The sequence below is a fragment of the Falco peregrinus genome, chromosome 7 (assembly GCF_023634155.1).
Source record: "Falco peregrinus isolate bFalPer1 chromosome 7, bFalPer1.pri, whole genome shotgun sequence".
NCBI lineage: Eukaryota > Metazoa > Chordata > Aves > Falconiformes > Falconidae > Falco > Falco peregrinus.
In genome coordinates, this window is record NC_073727.1 from 42102536 (window position 1) to 42120350 (window position 17815).

General features: G+C 45.8%; 1 protein-coding gene across 1 annotated transcript; it reads right to left on the bottom strand.

Annotated features, from left to right (window-relative positions):
• Positions 1-858: 858 nt before the first annotated feature.
• On the bottom strand, positions 859-15209 carry RSPH3 (radial spoke head 3). Its single transcript, XM_055811115.1, has 9 exons — positions 14968-15209; positions 14565-14652; positions 12783-12924; positions 11306-11451; positions 10546-10749; positions 9352-9514; positions 8203-8289; positions 3375-3656; positions 859-1147 (listed from the first exon to the last, which is right to left on the bottom strand). The coding sequence occupies exons 1-8, from the start codon at positions 15087-15089 to the stop codon at positions 3394-3396; spliced, it is 1215 nt and encodes a 404-aa protein (XP_055667090.1). The 5' UTR covers positions 15090-15209; the 3' UTR covers positions 859-1147; positions 3375-3393.
• Between the last annotated feature and the right edge of the window lie 2606 nt (positions 15210-17815).

The following is a 17815-nucleotide window of genomic DNA, read 5'->3' on the forward strand; positions in this document are numbered from 1 at the left end:
TCCGTTAATATCAAGAGGATCTCGCAAACTGAGTCAGGGCCAGGCAGTATGTCTTTTCTGCGGTTCTGTGAGCTCAGTGTGGACTGTATTGGGAGACCCTGAGTGTTGGCTCCTCATGTTATGAGTAGATTTTGCAAAAGGTCAACAACTTTGGGGTTTAGAAGAGGAGGTAAGTCCAGACAGGTGTCACTACTGCAGCGTGCACCGTGTGCAGCAGGTGACATCAGTGTCTTTCTGCAGCCGGATTGCCGTGGGCTGCCCTGCCCTCTAGCGCCTGCAGTGCCGGCTGCCTCTGTCCCCTCCCCGCTCCCCCTCGCATGCACATGCGAGACCACCCCCGGGCCACCGCGGGTGCAGAGCTGGCTACTCTGCGGCTTACCTGCCTGCCGGGGACAACTGCTGCCGGAGATACTGACCTGAGAAAGGGCATTTGGAGGGGAAGGGCATCAGGAGGGGCCCCCGCGGGGATGCGGTGCGAGGGATGCAGTGCTCACGCTAGGGCTGGGCTGAAGTGGCTCCCCCAGCCACCTGAACGCCAGCCCCTGAGCCACCCTGTCAGAGGCAAGGCTTGCGCCACACCGCCTGCGTGTCTGCCGGCATCACCCCTAACAGGTGACAGCTATGCCATTACCCCAAATCCCTCTTCCCCTCCTTACTGTTGCTCATGGTTTTCCGTTTCTTGAGTGACCAACAGGGTGTGAGGGGTCCCCTCCCCTGCCAACCTGCCTGTATCTGGGGCTGAATTCAAGTACAGGGCTATTAATGGAGAACTGCCAGTAAGGTATAAAGAAAGCTTCACGGCTGTGTGGCCTCATAAAAACAACCAGTTACAGCAAAATCTACACCAATACACAATACTTGAGTTATACCTATAAGTTCTAATGAAGTAAAAAAGCAGGGCATACAATTCATTATTTTTTAATAATAATTTCAGACTACATAATAATACTACAACTTATTTAAATAGAATAATTCAACACTTCAAGTAAAATTTCTAGCAATCAAACACAGAGCAGGAGTGACAAAAATGAAGATATTCCAGGTGATCACCTTCCTCTTGTAATGTTCCAAACCCAAATACTCAAGTCAGCATTTATTTGAATCTTTTCAGGAATGATTATGGCAGTCCTCGAGATTATGCTGTCTCCTGTAAACACATGACAAAACAATCATTCAGTGACGAGGAATCCTTAAAACTGACATACAGTGTTCTGAAAATGAGCTGAAACATTTACAATTCTCATGAATCATGTCAAAAAGCCTTTTCATTTCTCTAGATAAAATTAGCCTGAAGTAATTTACCTGATCTATCTGAAGTGACAGGAGTCTCCATCATCACAGGGAAAAAAACAATGCAAAATCTTGGTCCAACTGAAATTGAGGTAAACCTCCCACCAACTTCAATGTGTAAACCATAGTTTTATTTCAAGCTTCCAATTCCAGTCATATGCATAAAAATAAATTCTTCTTATAAACTTATAGACCGAGCACAGACTACCTTAATTTCACATGCAACACATTTTGCTGGATGCTTTGAGGAATCAATCATAAGTGAAAAAACAAGCATACTTTGTTGAAATACTGTCAACTTAGCAAACAGAGGAGGAGTTTACAGGGGAATATTTCAGCTTTGAAAAGCATCCATGGGTGTGTTTGTCTACAATCTGTACTATGTGACTCTAGACACTCAGTTTTAATACATTCATATTACATCAAGCCACTGAGTGGATTTGTGGGTGGATACTTCTCCTTACTTCTGATTTTCAGCTACCTTCAGAGAGAGGTAAATACCTGAGACCTTCCAAGGGAGCTTTTCCACGTAAGCAATAGCTGCCCTGATTTCACTGGATGTCCTAGCTCAGGATGGAGGGGAGGCAGCATCTGCCTTGGAAGCCACGCGTACAAGTGGCGCAGTGAAAAGTCTGGACATTGATGCCAAAACAGCAGAGTAACCGCTCAGAGACAAATTTTGTCTTTAAGCAGCAAAGGTATTTATTTCATGCAATGTTAGGGAGCTAACCGATTCGCACCGGACAAACTAGCTCCGAAGTTTTCAGTGAAAAGTTAAGTAATTTATACAGTTTTCGTGAGAGGTTGCAACATCTTTACATACATATTAATTTGATTTTGACAACTAATCATTCCATTCATAATAGGTGGGATCTAGGTGGAGTAAACCTTTCAGCTTTCTTTGTTCAACGATTTCCTGACTGGTCTCCTTATCTCCTTCAGGTACCCACCTTATCTTTTCTAATTATTTAGAGTACATTCCTTTAACATCATTTAGTGGAACCTTTTCTTATTCAGAGTACTTTTCCTATTATTGAGTATATTCCTTTAACGTCCTCAGTGGAACCTTTTCTAATTATTCAGAGTACATTCCTTTCTCAACACAAACAGAGCATCACCCAGAGCATTGTACCAAACTCATCCTGACTAATTTTTTTAAGACCTTGTTCCGTTTCAACATCCCTTTTGAGGGTATGAGATGCGGCACAGGTCCTTATCTCTTCAGCTGTCATTCCTGACATCCCCATTCTCAGACTGAGATATAGCCAGCTGACCTGCAGAGAGGAGGCAGCACAAAGCAGTCTGGACAAGGCAGGACTTTTTCCACAGGCACAGCTAGCAAGGAAATGGTGTTGCTGCAATGAAGATGTGCTTTTATGAGTGGGAATGCCCCACTTGAGGAGCTGGCCTGTGTACAGACAGATACACATGGTAGTGCAAGCGCATCTTGTCAGTCACGTCTGGTACCATTTCCACCAGTGAAGCAGCAGGAAAGGAACATTGCAAAGAAAACGGAGACTGGACTTAGCATGTGTCTCCAGCCCCTTACACCAGGAGTCAGGAAGCCGAGGATTTTGCACTGGCAGCAATTCCCAGTGACAGGTAACTCTTTGACCCTGAAAAGCTTCAGGAACAACAGCCTTTGCTCTATTACCTACTGAGATGCCCATCCAAGATTGTCAGGAAAGGAGAGACTAACATGAGCAAAACCAGGTTTATCTAAGTGTTGTAGTAGCTACCTTTCAATATAGGGAAAGTAAAGAAATTCTGTTCTGAGAATGTTATCAATGCACTCGCAAAGGTTGTTAGAATGCTCTCAATGTCCTTCTCATGACCTTCTAGCACTGGGTGTGAGACAGCATTATTTTTCAACTATAAATATACCAGGTTTTGGGACAGAATTTCACTGCCATTCACTGCACTAGTAACGTCCCTCTTGATTCTTATAGCCTGAAACCAGCATATGGAAACACACTTCCATGCTCTGCTGTTGCTTAGGTTCATCCTTCAGCATGGCTAGGGCACAATACTTGTAAATAGATAGGAATTCATTTCTTCTTTCTAAGCCATTCATCTCCACTTACTTGATGACTTGCCTGCTTGTTACTCAGTTTCTAAATCCCCTGTTCCTGCTTGATCCGACTCTTCTAACTGGAAAGAGACGTGACGTGAAGGGTGTTCATCAGCAACAGGTTGGTCACCCCCTTCTTTCTCTGCAACCAGTTGGTCAGCAGCGTCTGTCTCACTGTTCGCCTGGGGTGCTGCATCTGCTGGCCTGAGCTCTTCAGCAGGTGCCTCTGTCTCATCAGACAGAGGCTTATGGCTAAATGCATCTAACCGTTTTTCAACCACTGTACGAATCAAGGCTGAAACAGAGAAAGCCACCATTAATGCACAGAGGAAAAAAACCTGTAATTTGAGATTATTTTATATATTACTGACCTATAACTTCTTAAATGGGAAAAAACCAAAAATAACACTAAAAATGAAAGAACACTTGAATGAGAAAAAACATCCCTGCTGCTGGAGCCTAGTTCCAGCCAAATAAGCAGTTTACCCTGAAAGCAGTGATTTTAAAGGGTTCACCTGGATGGTTTTATACATTTCTTCACTGTTGTTCCTTAGTTCCAGAGCAGGTCACCCCACCAGGAATAAGAACTAGCCGGGTTGCACACAGCGTGGTGTTTTTGGCAGTGGGAAATACTGGAACTATGGGAGGCATCAAAAGATCTTCTTTCTGAAAAGCAGCTGTAAAGCACCTATTCTTTACTATTTTTGCGGCTTAGCCTTTGTGAATTTTTCATTATACCCCTTCCAATGGATACAACAACAAAAAATCAACACTCACTTTGATATACATCATTTAAATATGAAAAACAGAGGCCAACAATGAAAGAAGAGACGTTTAATGCAGAAAATAGGACACGTATTAAGTTCCATTGTTAATTCATGAGCTGACTTCAGGAAGAAAAGGAGGGAATGGTCATCTCTGAGAGGACAAACCTAACTGCCTTACACTGAAGGTTCTTCCTTTGTAGTTCAGTCTTTTATTGGACAGTGACAAAATAAATCCTTTAAGTAGGCAGCTTCATTCAAATAGGTTAACGATGGATCCTTCGACTGTCCCCATATGGCTTCTGCATAAGTGGGGAGAGAAGCCACCAACTACTTCAGCTGAGGCTGTGTCTGCCTCTACAAAACTTGGAGAATGCAATTTGCAGTTCCTTTTGCAGAGAGGATGTTTGTTCAACAGTGGGTGACTAGATATGATACCAAGCTGCATGGTGCAGTCAACATGCGGGAGGGCAGGGATGTCATCCAAAGGGACCTTGACAGACTTGAGAGCTGGGCCTGTGCAAACCTCATGAAGTTCAACACGGCCAAGTGCAAGGTCCTGCATGTGGGTCAAGGCAATCCCAAGCACAAATACAGGCTGGGCAGAGAATAGATTGAGAGCAGCCATGAGGAGAAAGACTCGAGGGGTGTTGGTTGACAAGAAGCTCAACACAGCTCAGTAATATGTGCTTGCAGCTCAGAGAGCCAATCTTTGTACCCTGGGCTGCATCAAAAGAAGCTTGACCAGCAGGTCAAGGGAGTCTGCTCTCATGAGACCCCACCTGGAGTACTGCATTCAGCGCTGGGGCTCCCAGCATAAGAAGGACAGGGATCTGCTGGAGGTCCATGAAGATGATCAGAGGGCTGGAGCACCTCTCCTATGAAGACAGGCTGAGAGAGTTGGGGTTTTTTGGCCTGGACAAGAGAAGGCTCCAGGGACACCTAATAGCAGCCTTCCAGTATCCAAAAGGGGCCTACAAGAAACTGGAGAGAGACTATTTACAAGGGCATGTAGTGACAGGACAACAGGTTAATGGCTTTAAACTGAAAGTGGATAGATTTAGATTCGATCTTGGGAAGAAATTCTTTACTGTGAGGGTGGTGAGATCCTGGAACAGGTTGCCCAGAGAAGTTGTGGATGCCCCGTCCCTGGAAGTGTTCAAGACCAGGCTGCATGGAGCTCTGAACAACCTGTTCTAGTGGATGGTGTCCCTGTCCACTGCAGGGGGGTTAGAACTAGATGATCTTTAAGGTCCCTTCCAATCCAAACCATTCTGTGATTCTATAACATGCACTCATCATGATTTTGTGTTTCTACACAAGACAGAGTTTAGACTGTTCAGGTGTTTCACCTGCAGCCTCTGAAGACTGCCTAATGAAAGAACCTGAATACTTAGGTTGAACTAGCCCAAAAGAGGCTGATATTTTAATCTATTTCAAAAGCAAGGGCATGATTTTTGACTGCTGAGGAGGTAAGGCCTTGTTTTGATTAAAAGTGTTGGTCACCTGACTTCTCAGTCAACCATGGCCTACGATTATCCTTCTCTTCTCCTTTCATGCAGGATGAACATGTTACTCCATAGCTCAAGGAGCTTACACGAACAAGTGATGTTCATGGTATACATGTGGCTGTAGACAGAATGGGCTTTGCTGTCCCACTGGCACAACAGGCACACTACAGAGAGTGGCACGGCAATGGTGGCTGTGTAACACGTGAGAAATAAGAGTTCTGTAGCAGAGAAAATAATGGTGTTCTTTAACCATTCTGTTCCTGCCAAATGTATTGCGTCTCCCAGTATCAACATGGATAAACAAGGAACTTCTGGCAAACCCCAAACAGAAGAAAGAAGTTTACAGGGTGTGGTAAAGGGACAGGCCACTTGGGAGGAAAACAGGGATACTGTCAAAGCGTGCAGGAAGGTGACAAGGAAGGCTAAGGTCTGTCTGAAATTAAATCTAACAAGGGATGTCAAGGACAACAGGAAGGGCTTCTTCAAGTACATCAGTAGGAAAGGGATGACTAGGGAAAGCGTGGGCCCACTGCTGAATGAGGTGGGTGCCCTGGTGACGAAGGACACAGAGAAGGCAGAGTTACTGAATGCCTTCTTCACTTCAGTCTTCACTGCCAAGGCTGACCCTCAGGTTTCCCAGACCCTGGAAGTGAGAGATGAAGTCTGGAGAAGGGAAGACTTTCCCATGGATGAGGAGGATCCTGTTAGAGACCACTTAAGCAAACCTGACAGACACAAATCCATAGGCCCTAATGGGATGCACCCCCAAGTGCTGAGGGAGCTGGCAGATGTTATTGCCAAGGCTCTCCATCTTTGAAAGGTCATGGAGGACAGGAGAGGTGCCTGAGGACTGGAGGAAAGCCAATGTCAGTCCAGTCTTCAAAAAGGGCAACAAGGAGGACCCATGAAACTACAGGCCTGTCAGCTTCCCCTCCATCCCTGGAAAGGTCATGGAACAGCTCATCCTGGAGGTCATCTCTGAGCATGTAGAGGAAAAGAAGGTCATCAGGAACAGTCAACATGAATTCACTAAGGGGAAATCATGCCTGACAAACCTGATAGGCTTCTATGATGGAATGACTGGCTGGGTAGATAAGGGGAGAGCAGTGCATGTTGTCCATCTTGACTTCAGCAAGGCTTTTGACACTGTCCTCCATAACATCCTCATAGTTAAGCTCAGGCAGTGTGGGTTAGATCAGTGGATAGCGAGGTGGATTGAGAACTGGCTGAATGGCAGAGCTCAGAGGGTTGTGAACCATGATGCAGAGTCAGGCTGGAGGCCTGTAGCCAGTGGTGTTCCCCAGGGGTCAGTACTTGGTCCAGTCATGTCCAACTTACTCATCAGAGCCCTGGATGAAGGGACACAGGGTACCCTCAGTGAGTTTGCTGGTGATACAGAACTGGCAGGAGTGGCTGATACACCAGCAGGCTGTGCTGCCATCCAGTGAGACCTGGGCAGGCTGGAGAGTTGGGCAGAAGGGAACCCAATGAAGTTCAACAAAGCCAATTTGTAGGGTCCTGCACCTGGGGAGGAACAGCCCCCTGCACCAGCACAGGCTGGGGCTGACCTGCTGGAAGGCAGCTCTGTGGAGAAGGACCTGGGAGTCCTGGAGGACACCAAGCTGACCATGAGCCAGCAGTGTGTCCTGGTGTCCAAGAAGGCCACTGGGATCCTGGGGTGACTTAGAAGGACCATGGCCAGCAGGTCGAGGGAGGTTGTCCTCCCCTTCTGCTCTGCCCTGGTGAGGCCGCATCTGGAGCACTGTGTCCAGGTCTGGGCTCCCCAGTGGAAGAGAGACAGGGAACCACTGGAGAGGGCCCAGCGGAGGGCTACAGAGATGATGAGAGGACTGGAGCATCTTCCTCATGAGGAAAGGCTGAGAGAGCTGGGCCTGTTTAGTCTGGAGAAGAGAAGACTGAGCAGGGATCTTATCACTGTATACAAATGTCTTCAGGGCAAATGCCAAGAGGATGGGGCCGGGCTCTGTTCAGTGGTGCCCAGTGACAGGACAAGGGGCAACAGGCACAAACTGCAACACAGGAAGTTCCATCTGAATACAAAGAAGAACTTTACTTTGAGGGTGACAGAGCACAGGAGCAGGCTGCCCAGAGAGAGTGTGGCGTCTCCTCTGGAGACATTCAAAACCCGCCTGGACATGACTCTGTGCAACCGGCTGTAGGTGAACCTGCTTTAGCAGCGGGTTGAACCAGATGATCTCCAGAGGCCCCTTCCAACTCTGACCATTCTGTGAACACATCTCAAACAGTATAAAGCCAGCAAAGAGTGCGGCAATTTTATTATTTCAGTGGAGAATCCACTGCTGAGGTGTATGTAGTAGTAGTTTTTCAACATTAAAAATGTTTTGATATAGTTTAAGCCACACCCCCACCCCAAAAAAATAAAAAAACCCCACACCACAAAAAGCCATGGGTACTTGGCATTCTTGCTAAAATGACACCTCCTACCTTAACCCACAGTGACCCTGTGTGATATTTGTTCTGACTGCGAAAAAAACAATCAAGGACATCAAGCAGCCAGATTACATTCCGGGATTTGGTAACTTACAGTCAAGCACTGTCCTCCCCAGAACCTTCTTCTCTAGTGTTTCTTCCACTTCTGTCATCAGCCACGGAAGGAATTCTGTCTCAATATCTGTAAGAATTTAGCAGGAAGAAAGAAAGAAAAAAAAAGTGAGCAACAGGATCTTGGGGCCACTTTTTATTTGCTGTGACCATTAAGGGATGAACATCTTTGCCAAAAGACACTTGCTCTGCAAGAGCCAGATGAAATCTCTCAGGTGTTGTTGGGTTTCTTATCTCTTGTCTCTCTTACTGAGGTTCCTTATCGTTACGGACCAAGACCAGAGTCCTCTCAACTGCAGTGATTTTCCAAAGGGTCTGGCACCCCTGAAAGGCTAGCACAGATGAGATACACAGTAATGTTCTAATGAGATGAAAATATCCTGAACAAGTCAGGAGAATAACATTTCCTGCCTTGCTTTCCAAAGACATCTGGCTTCTGGTCTGCTGAAAGCATTTGTTCCCTCTGACTAAAGAGCTTTCTCACCCATGTTTTTCTCAGATCATACCCTTTGTACACCATGGTCCCAAAGCCTGTCCTGTTTGCAAAATACACTCAGTTCCTGCATTTACCCCATGACTCATTCTGGAGAGTGTAACCATTCCCAAACTGTGGTCTGTGCATCCGTGCAGGGTCTGGGGAAGTGGGGTCCAGCAAGGTAGCCCAAAAGAAATGCTGCTGATTCTAAACAGTTGGAAGTCACCAATGTACAATTCCAAAATTATTTTTGGGGCCTAATTCTAATTAACTAATCTCTCCTTTGCTCTGATAATCACTAAAAAAGATTCAGAATGACATATGGATTTCTTTTCATGTCCTATCAAAATACATCTACTTCACTTTGGATCTCTCAGCTCTACCAATCCTAACCACCCATTTATTTCTCTCCAGTTCAAAAGCAGCTCTTCTCATTGTCACACTGTCAGCTTTTGCTTAGTCTTGACTACTTGTACAGATGTCCAATAATGTTTGTGTTAAATGTATGAGGTTGGAAATTATCTGTTTGGCCACAAATGTAAAGAATAAAGTCTTATGACATTATTCTAAACAACAGAACAATAAGCTACGTTTCGTGGTTGTTTTGAGCTTTATATTACTCAGTTCACATATTAAAAAAAAATAATACATACAAACCTCTTTCTATAGGGTCATAAAAAAATCCACTATCACGAAGATTGTTGAAGACTGAGGGAATGAGATCAGCCAAGTAACGCTGAGCGAATGCCCGAGCTGCAATTTTCTCTGTAGTCTCTTTCTGTTTCTGCAGCATTTGCATGTGCTGGCGTTTGCGACGTTCCTGTCAAGGCAGTATTGCATGTTAAACTTCCAGGCCTTTAGCTGCTACTCTTTTGATCTAGACTTTGAAGAATGATCACAGTGTGAGAGTTATAAATAGCAAAGATAATAAAAAGTACAGATACTTATGGTCTCTACCTGGTATTTGTGGCCTCTAACTTCCACAAAAAATCCTCATATGAAAGGGTGCTTGAAAGCCAGCTTGTACTCAATCTACGGAGTACTAAAATCCACAAGGACTAGAGGGAACCACATTCCTTCAGTATACTTTTTCTCATTTTGGCAGGTCTGTAAAATAAGGGCCTTCTAGCAGGCCAAATGAGACCCTTCTTTAATACACTACTATGCATTGATCTCACGACTCTGCTTTATTACTGCAGATCAAGCTGATCATTGGCCTTGGAATGAGATGAAGTTGGGTCAGGATTTCCCAAACTTTTTATTTTTCCAGTATTATATCCTATTTGATGTAAGAAAAGATTAAAACTCAAATTGGTCCAGGAAAATATTAAAAATCCCAGTTATACAAGGCTGATTAATAGTGAGTGATTAAGACTTGCCTTTTTTGTTTATTCCTATTTCCTAGGAAGTACTAATAGAGCTTAATACTTGGAGATCTTGAGATGTATGTGTGCACATATAGTAGTGCATGCTTTGGGTATGAAATAATAGGAGGTGTCTCTCTTTCAAGCACTCTGACTACTCATTTAACAGTTATAATAAAAAGCCTTGAGCAACGGCTGTATCAGCTACAGAGGAAAATGCTGTTGGGTTTGGCCTCTTGATCAGGTGTCCAAGTACACCAGGTCACTGGGGCATGACTGCTCCAAATAAACACAACAGCATGGTGGTGGTGCACGAGAGCAAATGACAGAGTGCAGCTATGTGGCACTAAAATGCTTTGAGGAATATGAAATTTGACAGGACACTTTTGACCATATTCAGCTTATTTCACAGCTTGTCTTTCAGTGCTGGAAATGGTTTTCTCTCTTCTAGTGAGCAGAGGCCTGCTCTGCTGTTAGGAAGTCCTACCTTCTCCTCTCTGTATCGCCTGTCCTGCTCTTCCAGGCGCTGTACTTCAGCAAGCTCTGCATTACGCAGCTCGGCATAGGCACACTGATGTGCCCACAGCTGGGCCAGCTCTTCTTCCTCCATGACTTCCAGCAAAGCTTGCTCAACCGTTTTCCCAATCAACACTTCCAGGATTGGCTTGACTTCAACATCAAAGTCAAACAACTGAGGATGGAGTCAGGGAAACGGAGAGAAATGTCCCTTGATCACAATTGCTCTTAGCACCGTGGCAAGGAGGAAAGGAGGGTGAGCAAAGCCCTTGTGCTGAAGGCAGCCTGAGAAGTGCAGGTGGGGGCCAGCGTCAGCTAAATCCGAAGCAGGAATGCAACTGGGGGCTAAGTGGTGCGTGGGCTGGAGTGAGACACCACACACCCGACCACAGCCAGCGGGGGGGCTGCCAGGGAGAAGCAGAGCACTCACCTGGACCCTATTTCTGTGTTCCCAACCCCTTCTTGGGCTGGACGCTACTTCTACAGGGGAGAGCTTTTCTCAGCATTGTAGTTCTTAGCTGAAAGCAGCAGAACCAGTGCACATGAAGAAGCACCTTCCTGAATTTTGCATTTAACCTCAAAGCAAACATTGGAGACCTTTTGTTCGTTTGTTTGTTTTTGGCATATTCTGTGAGAAGTTCCTTTCTGGTTTTCCCCCAATTTTGCATCAGAAACATATTTTATATGGGAGGTGTTTTGACAGTGCTCTTGGACCTGATTTTGCTTCATACCTCTCCTTCTTCTATTTGCGTGGCCACATCTTTTCCTGTTTTGGCTGGTATGAAAAGCGGAGTGGGTGGTCTGTCCAAAAATGCATCTGTTTGACATTCTGTATCAACCTCTACTATCCGGTCACTAATCTCTTCCAAATACAGTTCTAGAATCAAAAGCACAATGAATACTGAAGTTGGAATCTTTTCATTTTAACTCTCAGCTATTTTGATAACTCTGCAGTGTGAATTATATCCAGAGTCCAATAAAAAGTATTCTATAAAGTTTTTTTAAAAAAAGACAACTTAAAACATAGATCACTTTGCTGCATAGGCCATCTGATGCCACATTCTCTGTAACATCAGATGCACTTCTTGGAAGTGATTCCTAAAAAGGCATTTAACTTAGCAGGTTTCCAAATTCAGTCTAGACCATTTCAGCCCACCTTGCAGAATAAATAATTCTTGGTAGTCAATGGGATAGGATTTCAAAAAGGGATAATGACTGCCTATCTACTAATGAGTAATACTGAAAACAGAACTTTTTCTCCATTGTATGGGGCAAAACAGAACACTGGATCTTTTGGGTCTAAAGAATTATATTCTACTTCTGGCCCAACCAGAGGTGGCCTTGATGTAACCACACATCTGTAAGAGCATGTGTTTCATTTGAATTATAACTGTTTGTCTCCTACTGCAGAGATAAATAGCCTAGCTCAAAAAATAAGGTCTGTGGAGTACTTAAAATTATCTGTGGTAGTCAGTGGAAAGGATAATAGACCAAGACTTACACACTAGACGGCCTCCTTCTGCATTCAAGAGTATTTGAACGGTGAAAACTGCTGTGTGCATTAGAGGTGGTATAGGAAGTTCAGTGGGGCTGGGGCAGAGGGAACACTCAGAAACCAAAGCTCATGTCTGATTAGCATGCAACACAGCTATTTTCCCAGTCTGTAAGTCAGACCAATATGAAAAGATTTTCGAAGGGCACAGCAATACATTACACTCACCTCGTGATTACCCCACTGCTAAAGTTTGTTTTTCCTACACATAAAATTGTTTTTCCCAAAATAGGGCAGTTTCCTACTGTAAATTAGGGTGTGTCCCCCAACTTTGCAAAGTATTCTTATTCTTATATGTGACTGCACTCTTAAGCAAAATTTTTTAAACCCCTCTATTTTAAGCATATACCAAAATTCTCTGATGATACTGGAAAAAGAAAGAACAAATCAAGAAGTCTTGACTAGTGCTCAAGAATGTAGACTAAAACCTGAAAAACAGAGCCTCTGGGAAAATGTCACTAATTAGCCAAGTGGATTAAATACAACTAAAAATAAGAGGTTATAATGGAAAGGATTAGAGAACCTCTGATTCTAGAGTTCTATGATTCTAACCTTAACCCCACATGATTCTACCAACTGCATCATCAATTTAGTAAGTGGATATAGATCCACAAGTTTTTGTTTTCAGATAGATTTTTAAAAATTCAGCCTTTTACCTGTCTGTACATGAATGTGCTCTCTGCCTTCCACAGGCTCAGGTGTTCTTGGTTGCATTTGCTCTTTTGCACGCTTTCTAGCCAGTGCTCTTTCCCGTGCTTCCCTCTGCCGTTGAATCTCTAGGGGATTGGGTTGGGTGCTCTAAGCAGGGATGAAGAAGAAAAAAACCCCACAAAACAGAGTAATTTTTGTACTTATACTGGTTTTGGCTGGGATAGAGTTAATTTTCTTTTCAGTAGTTGGTAGGATGCTGTGTTTTGCATTTAGTATGAAAATAATGTTGGTAACACACTGATGTTTTCAGTTGTTGCTAAGTAATGTTTATACCAAGTCTTTTCAGTTCCTTGGGCCCTGCCAGCAAGAAGGCTGGAGGGGAACAAAAAACTGGGAGGGGACACAGCCAGGACAGCTGACCTGAACTAGCCAAAGGGATATTCCATACCGCAGAACATCATGCTCAGTATATTGGGGGAGTGATCCAGGGCATTGCTGCTCAGGGACTGGCTGGGCATCAGTCATTGGGTGGTGAGCAATTGTATTGTGTATTACCTGTTGAATTTTTTATTCCTTTTGGATTTTATTCCTCTCTCTTTCTCTCTCCTTTGCATTACAATTGTTGTTCTTAATATTATATTTCATTTTATTTCAATTATTAAATTGTTCTTATCTCAACCAATGAATTTTTCCATTTCCTCAACTCTCCTCCCCATCCCACCAGAGGAGGGGAGGGGGGGAGTGACTGCATGGTGCTTAGTTACTGGCTACAGTTAGACCGTGACAATACTTGAAAATTATACTAATTTCTCTCTACAGGAAAATGAAGGTTGTTGTTTGATATTAATGCTACAAATCTAGCATTTCAGATTTGCTTTTTCCTGACCCTAAATTTTGAGCTACCTTAAAGACTGTAAGGCATGAAACTAACAAGGTATGCCAGCTGCCTACAGTCACATACTAATGGCATCTCATACTAAGAGCGATTAATTATTATTTGGAAGTGGATATTGTATACAGAACTTTTCTTTGTGAGATAAAAGTATATTAGAATGGCACGTTCTTGCTGACAAGTGAGAGTTTCTAGGTAAAACTTTAAGAAGGTCAAAGGGACTTCAGTCCAGTTACGATATTATCAACAAATTGTTTGCTAGATAACAATTATAGGGTCTTTATTGCTGATGAAGCAAAAGAAACCCATACTAACTTTTCAATTCAGTCCTCTTTTATGAATTGAAATGAACGTGAATTTTGAACTTCTTAAACAGAAGATGTGCAAAATTCACTCTAAGAAACAGCTACTGAACAAAGCTATATCCACAAAGTAGCTTTTAAGAATACAGACTGCTTTAAATTCTTACACAATCAAATTATCTGTACAGAAATATTCTCCAAAAATAAAATATCACTAAAACATTTACTACTGTATCAGGTTAAATAAAATACTTCAGATACCAAGACAATTTTCTGAAAGCTACTATTCTCACTGATGACACCTGTATATGATAATACATTATGCAGCGATGATTTGTGCTCAGGATCATTACACTGAAGAAATGTGGTGGTGGGTGGGGGAATAATCAAGCACTTAACTGGAAAAAAAAAAATCAGAACTACTCAAGTGAAACTAAGTGCTTTAAAGAAAAGCTGAACACAGGCACATGCTAATTTAACTGGGCCTGTGACTGCGTGAAAAATTACATCAGTATTTAAAATAGAGGAACAGCTTTCTTTCCCTACCTATTACTTTTCAACAAAACGGCAGCAGGATCCAGATAAAAACGTACCACAGGTTTGACTTGAAGGGAGTAGGTGTTGCCACGCGCTACTCGGCGGTCGTACATGAGGTTGGCGTAACGGAGCGGCTCCTTCTCGCTGCAACACGAAGCGCAGACAGCGCGGTCAGGGCGGCAGCCGGTGCGCGGCCCCCGCACGCAGGCCAGGGGGCCTCTGAAAGGCCGGAGCCTGCCGTGCCCCAAGTTATGGGACGAAGGACCTGGCGGCCGGGCGGCGGAGGCTCCCCTCCTGCGGGAAGGGCGGCGAGGGAGCCGGTTTGGGGGGGGGGGGGGAGGGGAGGCGGCGGGGGAGCCGGGTTGGGGGGGGGGGCGGCGCGGAGGGCGGGAGCGCGGCCCGCTGGGGACGCGTAGGCCGCAGGGCCGGAGGGCGCAGCCCGCCGACACCGGCACTCACGGCTCGGCGGCGTCCGGCGGCGCTCGGTACTTGGGGCGAGCGGGCAGGGCGCGGGGCCGGCTGCAGTAGCTGTAGAGGACGGCGGGGGCCGCCGCCACCTCCAGCTGGCGGGCGGGCAGCATGGTGGGGTCCGGCCGGGCCGCGGCGGGTCCGGCTCGCTGAGGGAGCTGCGGCAGCCGCCCCGCGGCGGAGAGCGTCGCCGGGGCAACGCGTGGGCGGGGCGGGAGGGCCCCGGGAGTCGCGGCGCTGTCGGGCGGCGGCCGCGCCGCTCCCTCTCACGCCGGTTTTCCTGCCAGGAAAGAGCCGCAGCCCGAGGGAGGTTTAAGGAGGCCGTGCCCGCTCCCCAGGCTCTGGGGTGCTTAGCGGAAAACTTCAGCTGCTGGCGGGTTTGCGCTCGGTAGCGCTGCGGGGCCCCGGCTGGGCCGAGGTAATGAGGGAGTTTAACCGCGAGGTGTCGCCGTCCCCTCGCCCCTGCGCGGCCGCTCGGGGCCGGGCGGTGGCTCAGCCCGGTCTGCGGGGCCACCGGCGGTGCGGACGTGGGCTGGGGGACCGGGGAGACCTGGTGGCTGCCTTGCCCGTGGCCTCAGTGTCGGTGTCCTGAAAGGCAGCCCAAACAGCGGTACGTCTAACGCTGTTGTTTGCTTGGTGGGGGTTTGGGGTTTGTACCCACACGAGCAGGGGATTTGGATGCTGTAAAGGTGTCGTACGATGGGAGGGAGGACAGTGAGGTGGGCCCTCGGGGTGCCGTCCCGTCCGTAGTGAGCTGCACTCGCTGTCATCACAAATCATGAAGATGTGTTTTCAGATTCTGTGAACAATTTCCATTAAGAGAAACATAGTAGCAATTAAAGGTTACTGATACAGTGATAGCTCTTTTTTTTTACCTGTGTGGGTAGTGATATGCCTTGATTACTTTGCCAAGACTGAGTATGTAAAATAATCCACGTCCTTTGTTTCTGAAATATTTGGTTCAAATGTAATTTATGGGTGAAATGCAATTTATTTCAGCTCAGTTATGTTACTGTGGCAGGTGCCTGTGCAGCGTGACAGCCCTGTGTGGACAGTCACGGACAAGAGAACTGGAGGTAGCAAAGAGCACTTCATAGGATGCTGCAAGGCACGGGGAAGCTGTACAGCAGGGGTCCTCAAACTATGGCCCCCAGGGTCCTCAATCCGGCCCCTGGTATTTATAGAACACACACACCCAGCCGGGGGTTGGGGGGGAACCAAGCAGCCGCAGATGAGTGCCTGCCACTGCATCTGCGCGCCGGCCCCCTGGTTAAAAAGTTTGAGGACCCCTGCTGTACAGCAAGAGAAACTTTTAGAAAAAGAAGCAAAAAAAATCCCCACCCCAAACAAAAAAAAGCCTCTCAAAAAGCAAGGCCGTGTGTGGGAGACAAGGAAAAAGAGGAAGGAATGGTTTTGTAATTAATTAACAGGCAGCTGGCAGAATCAGTACAGGAATGGGAGTTGTGTTGACTACACAGTTGCCTGCTGGGTGGTGGGACAAGAGGATATGGGGCTGCAGGAGCATGGTGCCAAGTGTCATGGGGGTGGGAGGGGAGAACAATCCTTCAATACTTGCTTGTGTTTGAGCAAGCAAAGTTAACGAATCTGCTGCTTCTGCTTTTGGACTGGGAACTTGAAATCTAGGTAGGTATCTCCAGGCTCTTAGGGACATGGTGTTTTGTGTTCTCCTGAAAAACAGCTGCAGCATAGTCTTCAAAAATGTCAGTCTGTACATGTCTGGTAAGGAACTGAGTGTGCTTGCTGAACAAGCCTAGAAATCTGGCTGGAATGGACTGGGTAGGGAGACGATGAGAAGAGTGCCTGTAACCATGAGCAAGGATTCCTGGGGAGCTGCCTGTTAAATACCTGTTGCCCACAGATCTTGTAAAGATGAAGGTGTTGCATCATGGGTTGGTTCTGTTAAGCTCACCTCAGCCTGGTGTCTCATCTATTGGTGAATTACTGATTCACCTAACGTGCACTGATTGAACAGCAACGACTCTACTGCTTTCCTCTGTGAAACACTACTAACTCCTAAGTTACTAATTTAGTGCAAATGGGAGAGGAGAAGGTCTCTGACTTTGCAGGTTAGCAGAGCTTGGTAAGTAACAAAGCCATGCCCAGGAAAAAACACAGCTCTCTTCCCTTGCCCCCTTTTATGCTGTTTTTTGCTAAAAATAACCCCCAAGTTCTGGAACATTTCAAGTCCTCACAAGACTGACTGCAGCAGGAGCCAAAACCACATTGATTGTAATCAGATGGCTAGGCTGCTGTTAGTGCCCAGAGCTGCACTCCAGATCTTGCAGTCACAGTGGCTGTTCCACATATTCTTTGGAGGGTCGTCTAGGGCCTGCACAGATCTTAGCGCAGGAGATACTGCCTGGGAAGTGGGCCTACCTAGCAAGGAATGAATCAATCCATCTCCCACATGGCAGCTAAGAAAGGTCTTTTGAGGTGCCTTCAGCTGACTTGAAAGCTACATAGCAAGGGCTTTGTCTCCTTCCAAGTTAGCTGTGGATCTGTTAAAACGCCTTGGAGCCACAAACAGACTATTTGGTTTTTTGTTTTCATGAGAATGACAATTTCCTGGCATTGTACCATACCTTCTGGCATGCCCCTTGGCTTTCTGGATGTGAAATGAAATTATTCACTGCAAAGCAAATGCGAAGGTATTAGCATCTAGTAACAAAAGATGTGCATCCACTATTTGTTCCAGCACCTGGGATGCATTCTATAACTACTGAATGACATCTTGAAATACAATATGAGAGGTCTACAGTGCTGAGACTGGGCCTTTCTGGGGCCCTAGCTTCGATGATGCTAGCTTTTGAGACCTTGT